This window comes from Epinephelus lanceolatus, chromosome 10 (genome assembly GCF_041903045.1).
Source record: "Epinephelus lanceolatus isolate andai-2023 chromosome 10, ASM4190304v1, whole genome shotgun sequence".
Taxonomy (NCBI): Eukaryota; Metazoa; Chordata; class Actinopteri; order Perciformes; family Serranidae; genus Epinephelus; species Epinephelus lanceolatus.
The window spans coordinates 14,695,555-14,717,960 of NC_135743.1; the positions used below are offsets into that span (position 1 = coordinate 14,695,555).

Here is a 22,406-nt window from a genome sequence, read left to right on the forward strand (position 1 = left end):
ACAAAATGACTTCAGAGAGACAGAATACAACTACAAAGAGACTTATACGACTACAAATAGGAGCAACAAACAACCACAGACACAAAAAACTACAAAGCGACCAAAACAACCAACAAAAGGAGGCTAAACAACTACAAAATCTGTGTGTCTTGCTCCTGTGAAGGAGAGGTTGTGGGGCCTTTTGCAAATCTGAGACCAGGGCCCCATTGTCTCATGATCCACCCATGATTCTGACAAGTTAAAGTACAACAAGCTGATTTGTAGGACTGTGCATATGAACCATCTGGATCAATTTCACAATTATCAACACTGCAGGCTGTTTATCAAAAATGACACACCCCTGCTCTCAGTGTTTGATTAAACTGTCCCAACCAGCCTTTCATAAATGTTGCATGTTTATTAAGATGGCTGGATTTGTTGAGGTAATGTAATTGAAACTTCTCTCAAAACTGCAGAATGTTCAGATGCATTATGGGCCACTGGGATGCTTTTACATTCCATATTGCCTAATAACAATATTGAAGTACTGCTTCCCATAAACTAACCGCACAGAGCACAGACAGACCATAAATGCATCCTTCCCCTTTAAACAGTGCGAGGTTATGTAAAGTTCAACCTCATCCTAACTTCACCACTTCCCTGATCTCATACAGCAGATCCTTGTGTCTCTTATCTCAAAGAGCAAATAAAGCTACTCAAGCTGACCAAAGACACACATTGAGTGTTTCATTTCTGTTTTATAGAGACATATCCCGGATCAGCAGCGCTAACTGAATCCCAATAATCTTATTACCCTTCTCTGCAGTTTTAATTCTGGGAACAGTGGAACGAAAATAGCAAATTTTAATCCCAGATCAGGTGGAATAATCTGAATGTGATGAAAGAAACGCTGCATATTTCACTCATCACCCAAAACACACCAGCTAAGATGACAAATCAAAACTTAAATATGCAAGCTGCCCAGCTTAAGAAAAAGGAGACGAGCTGGTCGACATTTTAGCTCATATCTGTCAGCATTGAGTGTACTAATTTAAGGTTTGTTTAAGGGAGTTTCTGTGAAGCGCTGTAAAGTTTAGTTGATTCAAAACACACCTAAAACACACTTTTAACATGACTTAATGGAGAAAATTTCAAACACAAGTACACAAATTGGCTTCATTACAACTCGCAGCATTCACAGACAAACACGTCTTTATCTGGACACATTTTCCCCACAAATATAACATGCTAACATTATTAGCACAAACCTATGGCATTTTACATTGTATAAATTAGCCTAGCAGCCGGCGGTCTTTTCCACTTCTCATATAAAACCAGGGACAACAGTAACATAACAAAGGTAACGGTACATAATTTGGCTCCGTTACAACTCACAAGGTTCATCGACAAAACAACTGTCTTATACTAAACACATTTTCCAAACAAATACAACATGCTAACGTTATTAGCACAAGCCTATGGCATTTTACATTGTATAAATTAGCCTAGCAGCTGGCAATCTTTTCCTCTTCTCATATAAAACCAGGGACAACAGCAACATTTAACAAAGGTAACGTTACATGATTTGGCTCCATTACAACTCACAGGGTTCACTGGCAAAACAACTGTCATGCTAAACATGTTTTCCAAACAACTACAACATGCTAATGTTATTAGCGCCAGCCTATGGCATTTTACATTGTATAAATTAGCCTAGCGACGAGCAGAGATTTCCGTTACTCATTCAAAGCCAGGATAAATCACACACAAGACTTAAAATGCTATTTTAGTGGAGGCTTTATTGTCTTAACAATTTATTGTTTCTTTTCTGTGAAATTAAAGTAAATAAAAGGTTCGTCTCCACCGAGGGAAATGGTTTCAACTTACAAAATTAGACAGGAGGTCTGCGTCGCTGCGACGTGTAGGTCACCTTCTGGGGAGGTGCACGTCAGGCTACGGCGTAGGCTCTATGCGATACGGAGCCTATGCAGTAGCTATGGCGTCGAATCAACCTAGAAGTATAAATCCCGCTTCAGCCAACTGCCTGTTGAGGTTGGCTGGAACATCATCCAAATCAGTGGGAGGGGCGTCAGATTTTGCTGTTGTTAAATGTGGTCCCCATTAAATCGATAAATCAGTATGTTTGCCGTTTCCGTGGGGGCATGTGAGAAAAGTTTTCTTCATGAGTTCAAGGAACATAGCAAGAACAATTGGTCATTTTATGGGAGAACTATTCCTTTAATATTTGGAAGGGGAGGGGCGCTGCATGGTAAATAAAGAACAACAACAAAAACCAGCTGCCGAATTGTTATTTTAAACAACAATATTGGCCCAGAATTTCACAATCAGTGCATCCCTACTGATGACATAAACACAGTATACTCATAAAATAAAAGCACGAAAAGCAACAATAAACCACAGACAAACTACACTTCCTCCTCACTGATTTCTGGCTGCAGTGTAGTATCTGCTGTTGAACTATGCTAACGACAGTTACTCTCGTGGTTTGTACTCACTCAAAACTTTCAAGTGGACCTTTAGTTAAGACCTCTTTGATCTGAAGTGAAGAATAACTTTTGACACTCGACATTTTCACAGTGTTTGATATATTTATGAATTTGCTGTATGTTGTGTTTGTGTGCCTTGTTGTTTTAGGTGGCTGTCCTATGTGTTGCTGCTGCTGCTTGACCTCATAGTGTGTCTGTTCATCCTGTTGGGACTGGCCAAGCAAGCCCGCTGGCTGCTCATCCTGTGAGTACACACACAAACACACACACACACACACACACACACACACACACTTGTATTTGTTGACACAATCCATACAACACTGGATTGATATTGATGGTCAGGGTGTCCTCTTGGCTGAAGAGTTTGTGCTGTTCCCCCCACAGGATGACTGTGCTGGCGTGGCTGGCTCTCTTCCTAAGCTGGGGCTCCCTGGGTTTGGAGACAGCCACAGTAGTGGTGAGTAGACCCAGTAAGACTGCTCTGGTGAGCGGAGGCCAGGGGCTGCTGGAGGGAGGGTAGCAGAGGGATGAAGGGCTGGAGGAATAGGAAGTGAATGGGACTGTCATGGGAGGGATTGGCTGGCTTCAGCTGAGGGAAGAGAGCTACAGGAGATCAACCCCCGATGCCAGGCCAGAACCATGTGTGTGTATGTATGTGTGATTTCTGTGCCCATTGTGCTAAACTGTGAAAAGACCTGCCTCCTAGGGAACGCTGCATTCGTGGCAGAGGACCAGAGAGGCAGGAAAATGGGGCAGAGATTAAAGATTCAATGTGCGTGTGCACAAGAGCGTTTGCGAACAAAGTGTGTTTGTGCATTAAAGTGTGTGTTTTTTGTGTAAGTGTGTTTGCAAGTGTGTGGGCGTTTGGCTCGGAGAAGTAAAGATGGAAGATGAAGAGAAGTGCTTTCACTGAGAGTGAGGAGGGGAGAGGATGAGCGGGAAATTGCATCTCGAGATCAGCTCAAGAGAGAGCGAGAGAGAAAGTGGGTAAACCATCAGATTGCCATCAGCAGTGCAAGACTCGAGGCTGTTGCCGCACTGTGCCGCGGCCCCTTGGGGCTTCAGACTGAGCACGCAAGGAGGTGGAAGTGTGAGTGTAATCCTGTGAAAGTAAAACTCACTAACATGCTGCTGGACAATGTTCTACTTTTAACACCTAAACACGACAACACCACCAGTGTGCCGCAGGCATGAGTCCAGACGGTAACATTTATCAGGAACAAAGCACAGAGAGAGTTTTTATGTCTCAAACAGAAGAGTGTTCTTTTTCAGTTTCCCCTGTGAAGTTTGGTCGTACTCTCTGAAGGGGGGGATCTGGTCTGAGGGTGTGTGAAGAGGGTAAATGGTTGCTGTTTTTCTGCACTGCTGCCCACTTTAAGAGACTCAGTGTCATGTGGAGCTGGCGGGAGATGGTCCCAAGGCCTGTGGGTCCACACAGAGCCGCTCTGTCCCTGGTCACTGACAGGGAAACAATGGGCCAGCTGTGGGCCTGCCCACTTTATTCTGTCTGGGGGTCGCCGCTTTTCCCGTCAGCCGCTTGGCTCTCTGTGTGGCTCTCACTCCCTCTTCTGGTGGTGCGGTCTCAAGCTGAGAGTGTTGTGGGTGCACCCTCTTTTAAAAAAAATAGGCCAGAATGTACAGCAGTGTATGGAGATGATATGGAAAACCAGATTGACAGAGGAGGGGGGATATGAGTGATGGGCTAATGGAAAGAAACATAGACGTCAGAGTGTAGCGCAGGTTTATCCAGGTCATCATGTGATGCAGGCTGATCAATATTTGCCACTGTATTGTGAGCTGCTGTCAGATATCTGAGGAGGTAAGTATGTCAGTCGGTCAGTGTGTCTACTAACTTCTCCCTTGTGATAATTTTCTCTCGCCCTCCCTCTTTCACCTCATCTGTCCCTCTCTTTTTCCCGCTGTCATCCTTCCTCGCTGCTCCCGTCACTCTCGCCACCCTGCCAGGCTCTCAGTGACTTCTGCTCGGATCCAAACACGTTCGTAGTAAACTCCACCCACTTCAACACCGGCACCAGCTCAGGTACGGTATCAATCTGCCCCTGAAACACAAGCACTAGTTGTTTCCCATTCATGCAGTGCACTTGATTTACCTCCCAGCTGTGTTTATGTCAGCACAATCTAATATAATGACAGTTAAATGTTACCACATCTGTTCTATTATGCACTGATCTGTTGTCGCACTGGTGTTTTGTTGGCCATTCAGATGTGTTGGATTATTACCTGACCTGCAGCAGGCGCATGAACAGTCCATTCCAGCAGGTAATGTGACCCCCTGTCAGTCACATGTACATAACACAGAGCACTGCGGGCGTTCAGCTGGCACTCTTCCCCTCACTGATTCAAGTGAACAGGTTGCATGTCAGACTTGCTCAAGGCCACTTAAGGACAAATTATTTGAGGATGGGGAGGCACAGCTGTTGCAGCATGTCCTATCCTTAAACGATTCGCTCTCCAGATAAATAGCTACACTCTCGGCATATTAATGGTATATTTGAGCAATGATGCAAATTAAAAGCGCTTAACTCCGCTGACTTGTTGGCTGCAGCTGCTGACCCAGTCACAGAGGGCGCTGTCCAACATTCACACACACCTCTCCAGTCTGGAAAGAAATGCTCTCACACAGTTCCCCAAAGCTGAGGTATGTTGTAATCTGCAAACATGCAGCTTAAGAATTTCTGCCACCTTTTCGGTAATTCATATTTAACCTGTCAGATTTTTTTCCATCATTGCAGAAATCACTCAGGGAGGTTCAGCAGATACTCAACTCCACAGAGGGCAACTTTCATCAGCTGGTGGCGCTGCTAAACTGCCGAGGTCTTAATAAGGTAACCCAAGTCTAAGTGTGTGTAACAGCTAATTACCAAAGTACTCCTTCTTTATTATCATTGATATATCTATTTTCTTGCAGGACTACATCGACTCTTTGAAAGGCCTGTGCTATGACGGGATGGAGGGATTGCTCTACCTCTCCCTTTACTCTTTCCTCTCTGCTCTGGCCTTCACTGCCATCCTCTGCTCTCTGCCCGGCGCCTGGAGGAGCTTCCCCAGGTGAGAGAACATGTGGATATAAGTGTGCAGTCATAGATGTATGTGCTGTTAGTTTTGCAGCGATCAGCTGTTTGTATCAGTTTCTACCACTTTGTTATTTTCATGCACTTACACTTATTTATACACTTTGAATTGCCTGGTGTAAACTGTTGTCTTACACAGTCTTGTTCTATTTTCAGCACTTTTGGGCTACAGTTTCTGAAAAGCAATAAATCCATCTTGTCCCACAGTGTCGGGGAGGACTTACATTCCTCTGCTTGTCCGTTCATTAAAAAATATCTGCAACATCCACAATGGGATCATAAATACAAAATATACAAAGTGTATTGGAGATAGTTGGTTCAAATTTAGCCTTGAAAATTTTTAAACGAAGACTGGCATATGCAGAAGTCCTGCATGCCTAAAAAGGATGTACAGTCATCCTAATAATAGCTGGAGGTTTGGCTCTCCTCAGCCCACTTTTAGATCAAACTAATTTATTTTTTGCATATTCAGGAGTTTGGTAGCAGCGGCTCAGGTTTGTCAGATCTGCAGAGAGTGGATATGGAGTAGTTGGCTACATCCAGACAGTATTCTGATCATATATTTGAGTAAAAGTAATAATACCACAGTGTAGAAATATTCTGTTACAAGTAAAAGTCCTGCATTTGCAATTTTATTTTAGTTTCAGTACAGAAGTTTGAGCATCAAATATACTTTAAGTATAACCGCACTGCAGTGCAGCGTCAAAGTAAAAACAAAACAATCAACTGTCAGTATATATTATATAGGCTATAGTGTGAACAGAAAGAGGACTGAGGCCCCATCAGAGCTGATGATGCTAGATGTACCAAACTCAGTCTTCTTAAAGGGCACCAAAAAGTGGACCAACAGTAAAGGGACTCAGTCCTTTTTGCATTCACATTGTCAGTTCATTTGAAAGAGGACTCTTTCTGATCAACCTCAGCTCTGATGGGGCCTCAGTCCTCTTTCTATTCACACTATAGCCTATATATGATATATATTGATGTAGTTTTGTTTTTACTTTGACGTAGCACTGCAGTGCGATTACAAAGCCACTCGCTTTCAGATGAACTTAAAATTGGAGGAAACCTTAGTGTTTCTGTGCTGTAGACTGTTGCTGTTTGATGTACTCTACATTCCACATCTGGAGACGTGCAGTATCTTCCGTGGATCAAACTACTCCTCGTCCTGTGCCCTTGCAAGCGTTACAGGCCGACATGGTTTCTTCTGTTTTTTCCAGGTGTTCCAGTTCAATAGCATGTGATCTAGAGGGCTGAATACAATGGCAATGAGCAAGGCAAACCTGGAGCACTTCGTGTTACAAGGCACAGTTTAAGCAAGCCTAACTCAGACCAAGAGGGGTCTGAGTTCTCTTGGAGTGTTCACATATGCGCAAAAAATGCTGAGTCACCGCTCTGAGTATGTTTAGAGGGCTGAAAGGACAAAGTGTCTTTTAATAGAACCATTAGAATGTGAAGAGAAGAAAGTTTTAAAACACTCATCATGTCCCTCTCTGTCTCTTTCATGGACGTCGATAGTGAATCAGAGGAGTACGAAGACTCGGACAGCGAGAGTGAGGACCCCTTCACCTCCCATCAGGCACGTAGACAGACGGCCTCGGGGTCTCAGCGAGGGGCCATGGCCCCCTTCTATAATTACCCGGGGGCCGGGTGGACACCCCCCTTTTCTAGCGCGCCGCCCCTCCCGTGAGTAACACAGACACTCAGACACACAGACAGACAGACAGACAGACAGACAGACAGAACGTCCCAGATGTTGCAGGAGGAGGAGGAGGAGGTTGCTCTTAGATACAGTTTTGACATCAAGCTTGTGTTTCTGTGTCGATATCTGTACCTATGGGCAACTTTTATACTGATGCCCCCCTAAATCACGAAGGCCAGAGTACAAAGATTATACTAAAACAACACATAGAGACAGGTTGAACACTATTGAGACGTTTCTGTGCACACACATAGTCTTTTTGGTGAAGATACCCCCCTCAAATCAGCACCTATCTTAGTACCTATACACCTATCTTTAGCAGAGAGTAGTGTCAGTGCAGTGTAGTCAGCTAGGCTCACACACTTTTGTCTCTACATAGACACGTAGTCCAAATCCACAGAGCTGTCAGGTTAAGCACATGCATTGCAGACAGACACACAGACAGGTCAATATGGACTACAGTGTAGGCAGAGAAACAGACACAACTCCAGAGGTCTGTCTGTCTGTCTGTGTGTCTGTCTATCCGTCTGTCGAGTGTTTCAGGACAGACGATGTAGGCCGCTCGGTCAGTCTCACAGATCTTGTCTCAAATGGCGTCCTGTCTCCTAAACAGCAGTAGACTACTGCTGTGCTGGGGGGAGGGTGTCATTGACGAGGCCGCGCTCGTAAAAACTCCGGCGATGTGAGGCTCAGGTTGACTATAGGTAACCCCCTCCCCATCCCCATCCCCATCCCTTCCCCCAAAAAAACACCCTTCTGCATCATCTGTCTCCTCACTGTGGTGTCCGATTCTCTCAAGTTATCTCTCTGGATCTGTCCTCTCTTTATCATCCCTCCTTTTCCTTTTTCTCTCTTTCAATTTTCTCATCTTATTATGTTTTTTCCCGTCTCTCCTTCTCACTGATGTTTCCAAGCTTAGTCAGAGCTCTGAGAAACCCAATAATCGTGGACTATTTGACTTCCTATTCTAATCATCTTGACTGCTCCCTTGTCTGATATTAACAAAAAAATACAAGGATACGGACTAAAACCAAACTGTCAAGGCTCAGAAACTCAGCTAGCTCTAAAAATACAGTCCACTCCTCTTAAATGGAATCTGCTCGGGATTGCTTTAAAAGCTTTCTGGGGTTTATCATGCAGATAAACAGATTCATTAGAAAAACAACATTACAGCTGAAATGGGACTGGTGAGTCACACCCAGCTCCAAATGCATGTAATTGCAGATTATTGTATAAATCCTGCAGTGCATCATCAGTCAGGAGTGGACTGTACGCCTGCTGCTGGCGCTCTCAGAGCCTCGCCTGAGTGCCAGTAGCACTAATACCTACTAGTCATACTGAGTGCTGTGTTTTTCCGCACTATATTTCTAACCGCTCTCTCTCCTTCTTTCCTGTTACCTGTCCTTGGCTCCCGTCACCCCTGCGGCCCCCTCCTGTCCCGTCTGTCTTTCTCAATGTGTCTCACCCCTGTTTCCCTCTCTCCTTCATCCTCTGTTGCTCCTCTCCCTCTCTCTTCTGTCCTTGTCTCTTTCTATCTCTATACAGGACTCCAAACGTTTCCTCCAATGGCAACCCTGGCTATGAGAGCCTACCCTTGACTGACAGGCAGTCCCCACCCCCCTCTGTGAGTTCCTCTGTACTTGTGACGCCATCGCAATCTGTGCCATTTTATCACTGCTGTTAGGGCACACGCTCGCTTTGATAATCAGTAGCAAACGGACTAACATGGTGACCTCGCAGGACCCTGTGGGCCGGACTTTTGTTGCTTCAAAAACATGAACCTGAAGTTACATATTTTCACTGTTCCTTGATTTACTTGTACATAAGATTTAAGAGCTCCTCATGTTTTATCACTATCTAACCATTTTAGAGAGCACCTTAATTCAACCGTAACAATCTAAATAAATATAATGTAACATAATTAACAACAATGACATTCAATGTGAAATTGACAGCTTTCAGTTGCATCTCATGATCATCCACTGAGGCAGATGTATACTGTGACCACATCGTATCACATGACCAAACTAACAGTCCCATGACATCTTAGCTATCCTCATGACAACCGAGCAAACTCCAGCCACTGAGGAAGATCATAATGCAGTTGAAAACTTAAGAAAAAGCTAGTAAGAGGACATTGATGTTGATTTGCCTATTGTTTTTGTCAAAATAATCTTCTTACTTGACTAGAAACAGTTACTTTGGAAGAAGGGGGTTGGAAAGGAAATCAGGAATATGGAATTAAAAGCTTCGGAGGTTTTAAAATAGTTTGGCAAAAGGAAAAAAAACACATAACTTAAAATGCAGCTTTGCTTTTATTCAACCTGCACTACTTCCCCATGTTTTATGTTTAGGTGAGCAACAGGTTTTTTTTAAATCAGTCCAGTATTGAGCTACAGGGATGTAGGCTGCATCTTAATCACTCAGGGCAGTCATGCACCATCAACTTATGTCCATTAAAGTGTTTGTTTTTGCCACTGACAGGCTCGGATTATTATTTAAGTGTCTGACAACATTATGGATCCCTACAGAGATAGATCTTCATTTAAAAGAGTAAGATCCTTTTTGTTTAACCAGAAACAGCCCCAGAATCACTATCGCCAAACCCACCAGACTCCGTTTAAATAAACAGTAATTCTAGAGTATATAGAGCCACCTCATTTTCACATCTAACTGGGTGAATTAATGGTTAATTTTAACCAAACCTGAGTTGAAGGTTGTTGGAATAGTGGAGAGGTGTTTTTTTTTTTTTTTTATGGAACCTGGTGGGTTTGACGACAACAATTTCAGGGTTGTTTCTGGTTAAACAAAAAAGAGCTACTCCTTACCAAAAAGGTCCACCTCTGTAGGGATCCTTTCCATGACATTGCCAGATTGTCCGTGGCAAAAACCAGTACCTTTCAATAATTGTAAAACATAGGAAAATAGAGTCCAGGTTGAAAGATACCAAAGTTACCCTTTTATGTCGTTTTATTTATTTCCTTTTGCCAGACTATTTTCAGCCTATAATATAGCATAATTTCATATTACTGATTTGCTTTCTAACTTCCTTCTTCCACATTATAGTAAGGTCACCTCTCTAGCTTTTCCAGAGCTTTCAGTTGCATCTCATAGTCTATCACACAGTCTATCACATGACCAAACTCTCGGTCTCATGATAACAAGTTAATAATCTACATCACAGCTGAGCAAACTGCGTGCTTCTAGGACAGTGGTTCTTAAATGGTAGCCGCAGCACAATGGTGTGCCGTGATGCCAGTCCAGGTGTGCCATGGGATTTTGTGATATCTGTCATATAACCAAGCCATTATTGCAGTATTTAACCAGGCCTTTACAAAAAGTTATAAATTAATTTTTAGTTGACTGTATTAGTATGTTGTGGGGATCCATTTCCTAATAATGAGGCAAACTCCAGCTAAAAAAACGTGATCTATTTGAACCTATTTCGCACATGGGAATGATGAGTGTGTGACACATCAAAAGTTCTGATTGGCAGCCAGTGTGAGCGGATGATAACATTTAAAGGGAGAAAGCTGTGAGCAGGACGATGGATCGCTTTATTGTACGGAGCAAATTACGACAAAGCACCAGTCAGTGGAAAGCATCATGAAAGCTACCTGTCTTATTTTTTCTTATTTTTATTGTCTTACGTCGTGATAACACACATTATAGAAGCGATTGTGCACAGATATAAATACAGGCGTGCCTTTTGGATTTGAAAACCACTGTGCTAGGAAGACCATGAGATGCAACTGTAATCTGAAAAAAATGAGTAAGTGGACCTTGAGTTCAATTTTTTTTTTTTGGGGGGGGGGGGGGGGGGGTCAAAATAATGAACATATTGAGAACTACATTAAAGTCTTCTTGACTGACTGTAAACAGTTACTTTACATGAGGAAATAAAGTAAAGCAGCTTTATTTCTTTAAATTTTATTTAATGAAATTGATTCTGAATAAATTTATTGAAGCCTGTTGGTCAGATAGTGAGCAAAACATGTGCTGTCTGCTCTTCTTAATGAGCTGATCTTCACGTGTGCGAATAACAAATTTTCTTCTCCTCTCTTTTATTTCCTCTCATCTCTCCTCTGGACCACCTCAACCTCTCTCCTGTCGACTCCCATCGTCTGTTCTGGACGTACAGTACTCTCCCAGCATGCTGACTGGTTACGGGGGAAGTCAATCACACCCCAACCCCGCCCATTCGAGGAACCTGTATTCACGTTGATTATTATTTTTTGTTAGGAAATGTATAGAAAAAAAAAGTTTAGTTTTCATATGAATGGACACTTTACTGAAATGAAAAAGAAACTAATCTAAATAAAATGAATGCTAAGTGTGAATTCAAAGTGCGTAACGTCAGTACCACTGAATATTATTATTATAATGATTATTAGAAGCACTTAAAAGAAACAGGTCTGAATGGACCGTTGATATAACCGACAATGATAATGCTGGTACGCTGGCTGTGCAAATATGAACCAAGTCCACTTGGTCTAAATTCTTTTCCCCCTCGTCTGTCCAAACTCTGTGTAAACTGTGAACAGTGGTGAGGCAAGTCAGAATGGTATTGACGTTACTACGTTGTAATTTTATATTCTTCAATGTATCAGTACCACCAATTTTATTTTTAAGTTTTTATATAAATATTGTTGTAGAAAAGCACTGGCACGTAGCAACAATACACATTTTTTTTCTGTGAATGGTTATGCAGTTCCTTCACTTGGTATCATGTTTTTTTTTATTATTACTTTTTATAGGTGGCAATTCTGTATTTTCCTTGTATTACCTTATGGTATTCTGTATATCTCACTGTCTATAATATCTGAATAATCATGAACATTTGCTCGTAAAAAAAAACAACCAAAAAACCACACTCGAGGGCTACCAAGACCCTGTTTTAACCATCGAACGGAGAACTACAACTGCCACTCAAGTCTTGAGAGTGGAGAACTACAAATCCCATGCAATGACAGCAGGTACATAGCAATATGATTCTTGCTACTGGTGCTGCAGTAGCCCTACCGTAACTAGCAATAATAACTATGTATAGCATTGGGTTTCTGAGATCTCTCCAAGATGTTTTGTGTATATATGGTCTGGTATGTTGGAGATTTCATTGAATCCCCCCGTCCTTGCCAACTGACCTTGTTAACCCTTGAATTGAGTTTGTATGGTTATCAATGCTCCTTTTGAATGGCATCCTTTTACACTCAAGAGTCTAATATAAATAAAAATAACTTCAATAACCTTCACCTTGTTTTCCTCATGTTTACAAGTCAATCCAGTGTGCGCTGAACAAAATTAAACGATTGGGGGGGTGGCACGATGTAACCAAGAATGTTCCTGGCTCGAACCCTGGGGTGGGGGAGCTGTTATATGTGGAGTTTCCATGTTCTCCCCTTGTCAGCGTGGGTTTTCTCCGGGTACTCCAGCTTCCTCCCACAGTCCAAGACATGCAGGTTAACTAGTGACTCTAAATTGTCCGTAGGTGTGAATGTGAGTGTGAATGGTTGTCTGTCTCTATGTGTCAACCCTGTGATAGTCTGGTGACCTGTCCAGGGTGTACCCTGCCTCTCACCCAATGCCAGCTGGGATAGGCTCCAGCCCTTCATGAGCCTGAACAGGATAAGCGGTTACAGAAAATGAATGTATGAACTTTTGTTTATCAAGTCAAAGATCTAGGACTTTTCTAGGCACAAAGACTCCTCTCAGATTTTAATCGCAAATTTGTTAACAATCCCTGTTAGTGAGCACTTCTCCTTTCCCAAGATAATCCATCCACTTGACAAGTGTGACATATCAAGATGATGACTAAACAGCATCATTAAGACACGTGTGCAGTGTGACACATCTTCTCATAGTGTTGATCAGGTTGTTGATTGTTGCCTGTGAAATGTTGGCCCGCTCCTCTTCAAGTGGCTGTGTGAAGTTGCTGGATATTGGCAGGACACTGTCGTACATTCCGATCCAGAGCATCGAAAACATGCTCAGTGTGAAGGAATTTTGTTGTGTTACAGCCTTTAGCCTCGGTCAGTAAAGCAAATGGATGATGGTTATACTCAAGGTAACAGTCAGGTCAGCAGAGGTCTTCAAAGAGGCCTTGAGGTCGAAACGCACTCTATCTCTGGTCCCATTGTTGTGGCAGAGGGAGTACTTCTGCCCAGACAAGGGTGCCTAGCAGACTCCGGTGGTAAGGTAACATAACACACAGTATCCAGTATCACACTGTTGTCGGTAAATCATGGACATTAATGGTCACTGCTGGTTCAGATAAGCGATGGCAGTTACCATAGCTCTGAGGTTGACTCCAGGCTCAACGTATTCTTTTTAGATATGTGCATTTTGTAAGAGACAATCGAGGTGATTTAGAGCGAGCCAGGTGAGCATGCTGTCGGGTCAAGACCCTGGTGAGGACAACAAGCATGCAGATGAGCTTCCCTGACAAGGTTTCTGACTTTTTGTACCAACATTTTTCAAACGCTCAAAACAATTACTGCATCAGCTGTCGAGGTGGTTCGAATGATCTTGGATATTAAGTTCCTGAGCTGGTGTGGTTACATGTGGTCCGGGGTTGTGCCAAATTCATTGAAACAATATTGGGATTGCTTAGTGAAATAGACATCCAGTTCACAGACAAAAGCTCTGTTGTACATTCCTGCAGTCAGCATGCCAATGACACGCTTCCTCAAAACTTCCAACATGTGTATCATTGTGTTGTGTGATGAAACTGCACATTTCAGAGCAGTGGTTCCCAAATGGTCTAGCAACGGGGTCCAGATTTCTCCTTAGACATTAGTTCAAGTTTGCCGTCTCTGTTAAGTCTATTAGTCACTCACTCTACTTCAGAAAACGGCACTTCAAAATAAAAGCTCTGTGCTGGAAATTCACTGTACTTAAAGATAAAGTGAGTCACTTGCGGCCTATTCAGAATTTGAACCGCAACCCACCAGTTGGGAACCACTGTCTTGGAGTGACCTTTTATTGTGACTATCCCAAGGCACACCTGTGTAGTAATGATGCCTTTTAATCAGCTTCTTAATACGCCACACCTGACAGGTGGATGGATTATCTTGGAAAAGGAGGTGCTCACTCACAGGTTCAACAAATTTGCAACCAAAATGTGAGAAAAATAAATCTCTCGAGTGCATAAAATAAGTAGATCTTGAACCTAAACCTGTGAAAATGAGAGCAAAAACAAATGTTGCATGTAAATTTCTGTTTAGTGTAAACAATAAACAAAATGCTTTGCAAGAGATTCATACTTAAAACAAGAGGTCAAAGTTTAATATAAATAAGTTTCACTATTACAAACCTCTGAGCTGTGAGGTTTATGTGTAAGTTGTTCACTAGTGTGTACCAGCGGCAGCGCTCCTATTCTTTTGGATATGCATAGATCAATAGGAGAGACAACATACAAACGTAAAGGTTACATACAGTCACAGGACCAGTGTTTTTGCATGTTGGAATTATTTAAAACTGATCAGGAATAGTGTTTCTTTTATATTACCGTAACTTTTAATTTAGATTTAAAAAAAAAAAAAAAAAGATCTTTCTAACTTCTTTCCCTCGTGCGAAACTCGACCTGCAGAGACATGAAACCTGGATGAAATGTATCATCCATCATTATCAAAGACAAAAGTTCGCTGTGATGGATTACAGATTTCAGCCTTGTTTAAAATCTCTGCAAGTTGATTTTTGGTTTTTACACCAAAGCTAAATGAGACGAAAACAAAGGCAGCATGGATCAAAACAAAACACAATTAAAAATCTAAAACAAAAAAACGTGGCACGCTCTGAAAATGTTTTAGTAAATCAACGAAAACATGCAAAGACACTGGAGGTCCTTCAACGCCTCACTGAATGATGCCTTCACAGTACCTGTGCCTGTGTGAACACGCACAAAGACAAACAGTGCGAACAAATCAAACTCTGCAGTGCATAGAAGGTTTACAACAATGGGAAGACAGAACTCAGGTGCTGCTTGATAACTGACACACTGATCTGATTCTGGCGACTCGATCACAAAAGTCTCGGACTGTTAAACTGATTTCATCTCAGAGACGTCTGAGAACTCAAAGTAGTGCAGTTATCCTTATTGCGGATGGTTTCTCATGCACAAACACTGCAATCTTCCTACCGTAAAACAGTGAAAGTTCAGTCATATGTCACAACTCATCAAACACAACTTAGTTAGCTTAGATGCACCTCCTCAGTGTTAAAAACAAAGGTACTAAGAGAAGGACGACACAGATACATGTGTCATATCAGAGCAAAAGCTTTTACAGCTGTTACAATCAAAACAGTCCTTCATCTCAGGAGTAACCACCCGTCTCTGCTCCTCTTTGGAATTTCCTCTGTGTGTAGATATTAAATGTATTTTAGTGCATTCCCTGAAGAGTTTTCTGTATTCTGTAATGAGGTTGTTTTTTTTTTGTTTTGTTTTTTTTAAAAATGTCATTTTCCCAGAGGAGGTTTTTTTTCCATGCTAACTAAAGGTATGTCCCGTCCCAAGGTGTCACTTCTTGGGATTGTCAGAGTTCAGCCACGAACCGTCCTCCTCCACCTCCCGGCGGACGACCAGGAGCATCTCTGCCACATCCTGAGAAAGCTGTTCGCTGAGAAATGTGCTGAAAGAGAAACACGGACGACGGGAGATGAAAGGTTAGAATAACATGGACACAGACAGAGGGACAGATCACTGGAGTACAGCGCTCTAACACAAACAAACAGTGAGGTAAGCCCCATGTGACCACTCATATGGGATGACTCACTCGCTGAGACAGAAATCAAGCAGCGCGTCAAAGCCAAGTTTTGATCTCACTCAGGGCAGACACACACAAACACACAAGCACACACACACTACATGTAGGCCTTTTAGAAAGCAGATATTGTCTTAGATTGATATCTTAATATTCTAAGTGTCTTTTCCTGGTAAAGGCTACATTAGGCTCTGATCAGACAGAGCGTGTTTGCAAGTTACAAAACGCACCCCACTGCCTTTTTGTGGAACCTGCCTCAGCCAGACACAGCACTTTTTGCAGCTTGCTGTGTCCTTTTTCTATTGTTGCTAGGCAACCACTGCATCACCTGTCCTTAGCTTAACTGCTATTTTGCTGTGAAGTAAACTCACAAATCTGTACCTTAAATGTCTGCATAAAAAATAGACAGGTGGGAGGCACTTGCTGTAGCTCTGATTGAGGGTGAGAGGCTGTGCCCAAATAGTACACTGGTCACAGGAATATGGAGATGCGTGTGGGTATATGAGACCCTCAGGAAAAGGAGGAATCACACAGATTACAACCAGCTGGTCCAGGAGCTTCACCTGGGTGATGGTCGGTTTATGGCTTATTTTAGGATAAGGCCCTGATCACACAGAGAGCGTTTCAGCAGCTGGAGGCACCTTTTTCTAATCGTTTTTAATGAGAATGAAGCTTTTTGCTCGTGTTTTTTTGCGTTGAGATGCACCTTGCGTTTCTGAGCTCTAGGCACCTGGCGTTTTTGTCGAAGCATTCTGGACTCCTCAAGTTGAAAAAAAAAACTTTCAACTCAGAGTGGAAAAGCGCCCCATCTCATCTCAGCTTTTTTCCCCATTGTCCAATGGGATGATTTGAGAGGCGGGCCATCTGTGGTGGTCACGACATCAAGTTTACAGTTGGTAAACAACGGAGGAGAAGCCAATATGCCCGGAAACAGCCATCATGGAGGTGAAGCTCCTGGACCGACTGGTGGTACTCCCTGCAATTCACCCACCTTATTAGGGTCTCACATACCCACACAGATCTGTTTCCCTGTGCCAAACTATTTGCTGACAGCCTCTCACCCTCAACTGGAGCTACAGCAAGTACCCTCTGCCTCAACATTTTAGGAACAAACTACTAACAACTGTGCAATAAATAAAACAAATAAACAAACGGTAGATTGATTACATGGGAAGGTTAGGGTAAGGAGGTAATGGGGTGGTTGCCTGGCAACAATTAAAAGCCGTAGCAGCATGTTTTTTTTTTTTTGTTTTTTTTTAGTAGCGGCATTCAATTAAAAAAAAAAGAGGCAGTGCAGTGTGTCTCACATTTTGCAACCTTGCAACATTACAGTCGGTAAAACATTAAATTAGCCAAGTTGAGGCGACAGTTTGTTCAGATATGTCTATCGGTCTCGATCATTTTCTCCACATTACTGATGATTATTTGTCTAAAATCTCATTGTGGAAATATTTTGTAAAGCGCCAGCAGGCAAACCTACAATATCATCACAACATGGTGTTTGGTGAAAAATATCGTGACGTCTATGTTCTTACCGTAGTTCTGCTTCTCCCCCGATACAGACAGGACTCTTCAGTTTGGAGTCCAGGTTGTAGTACTGTCCGTTAACTTGCCGAACCGCGAGCCAGTGCCGGCGTCTGAGTGGGAGGGACACGATCCCCAGAGATACTCGTGACGGGACGTTGAGAATAAAACCCTGGACCTTTGACATGCAGAGGCTCTGAACCGTCCTGTATTTTTAAAAGAAGGGAGAAAGAAAGCATCAAAGAAAACTCACACCTTGAGATGTTGTTAGTAATCTGTTATGTTCAGTATATTTCACGGTGGACTGCTCAGGTGCACCCACTCGACCCCAACCTGGCTCGCCCACTTCTGCTTTACATACTGACTTCCTAAATGTTGTAAAATGAGAGCCTAATGTTTGACATGCAGCTGGAGATGGTTATGAGTATGAATCACGCCTCTTATGTACAGAGCAACATGCCCTAGGGTTGCACTTCATGATAGACTAGTATTTGCATAGATAAAGATATGTCTCTGTGTCTGCCTGTGAGTCTAAAAAGATGCGTTTGTCCTTTGATTGCGATGGCCTACCACAAAAAGCTGATGCTTAGAGATGAGCTTTTAATATTTAAACTCCAAAAAATCCCATAGAAATAAACCAGATAAAAAGCAAGCCCAGAAACTCAGAGTACTTTGGGGATTCACGGGGCTCAGTGTGTCTCACTCACCTGCGTTTGTCCCACCACACTGCAGCCAGTTCCCGGCTCTGTAGTGCCGCCATGATGACGTTGACGTCATAGTTCCCTGTACCTAACACGGAGCGATGAGGGTTCACCACACACTGTGGAGCCAGCCTGCACGAAGGGAGCAACAGAACAAGAGAGCATTTTGAAGGAACAAGTCCACCTCAAATATGGTTACTAGGCGTCAGGACCACTCTGACGTTTTGTGTACTCTCGTTTTTGTGTGAACATCTCCACCCTCTGGGCTCGACTGTCAAGCCCAACATCCAGGGTGAATTAGCAGGATGTTGCTGCATCTTTTTTCAGATCTGTTCCTCGTTTGAATAAATCATTTTTATTCATAACAACCTGGACAAAGATTCTTTGAGTTGATAGGTCACATGGATTCCCACGGGAAATTCTTTAGCCAAGGTCACAAGCTACTCAGATCGTGACTCAACTCATAGTCAATGAAGTTAGTATGGCATCCTTAACAACAGCCACACTAAATACAGCGGCTTGCAGTGTGAAACTGCACCACCACCACTCAGTTCAAGTCTTGATGCTGTAGATTTCCAGCTTATTTAAAGACGCTGACTTTAACAATGTGATAGAACACAGTGATGAGAGTTTTGGGCTGCACTCCCTGTTGAGACATCAGTCAGTGGAAGAGGTGTTTTAACAGCATTGCTCTAAAATCACAATGTGATTCATTTGTTTTGTGTTTCCATGTGGTTGTTTTCTATCGTTTTGTAGTCACTGGGGTCTCTTTTGTGTCTCACTGACATCATTTGTATCTCTTTGTAGTCATTTTTGTCTACTTCTGGTTATTCTGTATTGTTTTCTACTCACAATTTGTGTCTCTTTGGGGTGATTTTATATCTTTTGTGTCTCTTTGTGATAATTCTGTGTCTTCTTGTGGATGTTTTGTGTCTCTTCATGTAATTTTGTGTCTTTTTGTAGTCATTTTTTGTCTCCATGTGGTTGTTTTGTGTCTTTTTGGGTCATTGTTTGTCTTTATTTTTCTTTGTATATCTCTTTGTAGTCATTTTGTGTCTCTTTGTGGATGTTTTGTGTCTCTTTCAGGTAATTTTGTGTCAGTTTTATTTGTTTTGTGTCTCTTCTTAGTCCTTTTGTGTCTCCATGTGATTGTTTTGTGTCTTTTTTTAGGTAATTTTTTGTCTTTTTTTTCCATTTTATATTTATTTGTAGTCATTTTCTGTTTCTTGGTGGTAATTTTGTGTCTTTTTTATTAGTTTTGTATCTCTTTGTAGTCATTTTGTGTCTCTTTGACGTGATTTGTATCTTGTTGGGGTAATTTTATGCCTTTGAGGTTGTACTGTGTCTCCTTGTGGATGTTTTGTGTCTTTTTCGGGTAATTTTGTGTCTTTTTTATTTGTTTTGTGTCTCCATGTGGTTGTTTTGTATCGTTTGCAGTCACAATCTGTGTCTCTTTGGCGTGACTGTATATCCTTTGTGTCTCTGTAAAAATGTTGCATCTTCTTGTGGATGTTTTGCGTCTTTATCAGGTAATTTTGTGTCCTTTTGGGTTTGTTTTGTGTCTCTTTGTAGTCATTTTGAGTCTCCATGTGTTTGTTTTGTAGTCTTTTGGCTCTCTTTTGTGTCTTATTGACAAAATCTGTGTCTCTTTGGGGTAGTTTTATGTCTTTTCCTGTTAAGTATCTCTTAACAGTCATTTTGTGTCTACTTTTGGTTATTTTCTTTTGTTTTGTAGTTACAATTTGTGTCTCTTTGAGGTCATTTTGTAGTCTTTTGGGTCTCTTTTGTGTGTTATTGACATAATGTGTGTCTCTTTCAGGTAATTTTGTGTCTTCTTTATTTGTGTTGTGTCTCTTTCAGGCAATTTCTGTAATTTCTATTTTTAAATCAGGTTTGTGTCTCTTTGTAGTCATCTTGTGCCCATTTTTATATATGTTTTTAAGTCATACCCCTGTTGTTGACTATTGTGTTTTAAAATATTTTATGCTTGATACAAACCAACAATATATGTTTTAGTTATATGATAGGAAACACCGACACATCCTGGAAATGTTACCCTACCGTTTGCAGATATCATCGGCTGTCTCCTTGGTGAAAACCCGCTCCTGGAGCACGTTGTTGAGTGCATGAATCGCGCACAGCTCCAATCGTTGCTTCTCATGAAACACCTCTCCTTCGCTCATACTAAATCTTAGCACACACAGGCACACAGAGAAAGAACCGTTAACAGATAAGCATGAGCTACAACACAGTTAGCTGTGCAGCTATCACACGAGGCTAACGATAACTTTAAAGTCGTTAGCTTACTGTAACGGCGGCTGAACTGTGGCAGCCTGCTGATTATACTGTGTTTGGATGCTGACAGTTGGCAAAACAACGGCAAAGTCAACTACTATTAATCGACAATAGCGACATGAAGCTACTGACCTGCTGATAAAGCGCTTCCCCGTTAAAAAAGAGATGCTGGAGTCTGACAGCTACATCCAGAAACCGGAAGCAGATCCGTTGTTTTTGTTGTGGTGTTGTTGTTGTGCGGCTGTCACGCCCATTTACGGTGTTCACAGCAGCACCGGAGCAAACTAATCTCTGACCCGCTGTGATTCTTATCAAACCGTTGAGACAAAATCACGGTGAAATAAACGTTAAAGGAAACTTATCTCCGTGGCTACGCACTGGAACAGTCTCAGCTCAGCTCTCAGGACTGTGGACGTTGTGTTGAAGCGCCCTCTAGTGGCGGTGACGGTGATTTATAGACCATAATCTGTCTTGCAAACCTTACACAGTTTATGTAAATTTAATCAGTCAATAAATGTGTCATACGCAGTTATAAAAGTGTTTCTGAGTAAAAAAAATGTTTTAAAAAGTGCAGGGACTGAAAAGAAAAAGCACAAAAGAGCCTATTGATTATGTCCATGGGTGAATTATGATGCAATGGGCCCCTGGGCAAAAACATGCAAAGGGCCCCACCACCTCTCCCACAGATGAGCAAGACACACAGACTTGGTTGTGTGTGTGTGTGTGTGTGTGTGTGTGTGTGTGTGTGTGTGTCTTTGTAGTTGTTTGTTATCATCCTCTGGCTATATTACATTGTTTTGTAGTCGTTTGTCTCTTTTGCATCTTATTGACATAATTTTTTGGTCATTTTGTGTGGCTGTTTTGTGTTCCTTTGAGGGGATTTTGTGCCTTTCTTATTCTTTTTGTGTCATTTGTAGTCATAATTTGCATCTCTTTGGGATACTTTTATGTCTTCTTTGGTCATTTTGCATCTCTTTCTAGTCATTTGGTTATTTTGTGTCTCTTTGAGGTAATTTTATGTCTTTTTTAAGTCATTTTGTGTCTCCTTGTAGCCATTTTGTGTCTCCCTCTGGTTATTTTGTAGCTGTTTGGGTCTCTTTTGTGTCTTACTATATGTCTCATTGGGATAATGTTATGTCTTTTTTGGTCATTTTGCATCACTTTCTAGTGATTTTGTGTCTCCTTGTGGTTGTTTTGTGTCTCTTTGAGGTGGTTTTGTGATTTACTTCATTCATTTTGTGTCCCATTTTAGTCATTATGTGTGTACTTCTGGTTATTTTGTATAATTTTGAGGTCGTTTGGGTCTCTTTTTTGTCTCATTGACGTAATATGTGTCTCTGAGGTTATTTTATGTTTCTTTTGGTGATTTTGTGTCTCTTTGGGGCCATTTTGTGTACTTTTGTGTCTCACTGTAATCATTTTGTTTCTCCTGCTGGTTATTTTGTATTGTTTTGTAGACATCATTTGTATCTCTTTGGGGTCATTTGAGGTCTTTTTAAGTCATTTTGTGTCTCCTAGTTATTTTGTAGCCACTTGGGTCTATTTTGTGTCTTATTATTGTAATTGGTTGTCTTTTTGAAGTAATTTTAATGTCTTTTTTGTCATTTTGCATCACTTTCTGGTCATTTTGTGTCTCCTCATGGTAGTTTTGTGTGTCTTTGAGGGGATTTTGTGTTTTATTTCATTCATTTTGTGTCTCTTTGTAGTCATTTTGTGTCTACTTCTGGTTATTTTGTATAATTTTGCAGTCGTTTGGGTCTCTTTTGTGTCTCACTGACATAATCTGTGTCTCTTTGGGGTAATTTTATGTCTTTTTTTGGTCATTTTGCATCTCTTTCTAGTCA

General features: G+C 41.8%; 2 protein-coding genes across 5 annotated transcripts in view; one reads left to right on the plus strand and one right to left on the minus strand.

The window, feature by feature from the left end:
• The window catches only part of ttyh1 (tweety family member 1), a 32,044-nt gene extending 19,515 nt beyond the window's left edge, over window positions 1-12,529 (plus strand). Inside the window, exons 6-15 of one of the 3 annotated variants that reach the window (XM_033640408.2) lie at window positions 2,635-2,730; window positions 2,874-2,946; window positions 4,455-4,530; window positions 4,714-4,769; window positions 5,056-5,148; window positions 5,243-5,335; window positions 5,419-5,558; window positions 7,100-7,267; window positions 8,829-8,907; window positions 11,425-12,529. In XM_033640408.2, coding sequence (XP_033496299.1) covers window positions 2,635-2,730; window positions 2,874-2,946; window positions 4,455-4,530; window positions 4,714-4,769; window positions 5,056-5,148; window positions 5,243-5,335; window positions 5,419-5,558; window positions 7,100-7,267; window positions 8,829-8,907; window positions 11,425-11,508 — 958 coding nt within the window. In that variant the 3' untranslated portion in view covers window positions 11,509-12,529. The remainder of the gene's footprint in view (window positions 1-2,634; window positions 2,731-2,873; window positions 2,947-4,454; window positions 4,531-4,713; window positions 4,770-5,055; window positions 5,149-5,242; window positions 5,336-5,418; window positions 5,559-7,099; window positions 7,268-8,828; window positions 8,908-11,424) is intronic. The other 2 variants (XM_033640410.2, XM_033640409.2) reach the window with 2 other exon arrangements.
• Window positions 12,530-14,538: 2,009 nt separating this feature from the next.
• josd2 (Josephin domain containing 2) lies at window positions 14,539-20,982 on the minus strand. Of its 2 annotated transcripts, none has more exons than XM_033640412.2 (5): window positions 20,695-20,982; window positions 20,329-20,457; window positions 18,274-18,399; window positions 17,578-17,772; window positions 14,539-15,910 (listed from the first exon to the last, which is right to left on the minus strand). In XM_033640412.2, the coding sequence occupies exons 2-5, from the start codon at window positions 20,448-20,450 to the stop codon at window positions 15,799-15,801; spliced, it is 555 nt and encodes a 184-aa protein (XP_033496303.1). In that variant the 5' UTR covers window positions 20,451-20,457; window positions 20,695-20,982; the 3' UTR covers window positions 14,539-15,798. The 2 variants fall into 2 exon arrangements, with proteins under 2 accessions (XP_033496303.1, XP_078027739.1); XM_078171613.1 differs by having other exon boundaries at window positions 20,575-20,704.
• Window positions 20,983-22,406: the final 1,424 nt, after the last annotated feature.

Coding starts and splice junctions, on each gene's coding strand:
- josd2 (XM_033640412.2), bottom strand. CDS start 20,450: ATGAGCGAAGGAGAGGTGTTTCATGAGAAGCAACGATTGGAGCTGTGC. Junction 17,773..18,273: donor GTGTGGTGGGACAAACGCAG/GTGAGTGAGACA, acceptor TTAAAAATACAG/GACGGTTCAGAGCCTCTGCA. Junction 15,911..17,577: donor GGGGGAGAAGCAGAACTACG/GTAAGAACATAG, acceptor TTTCTCTTTCAG/CACATTTCTCAGCGAACAGC.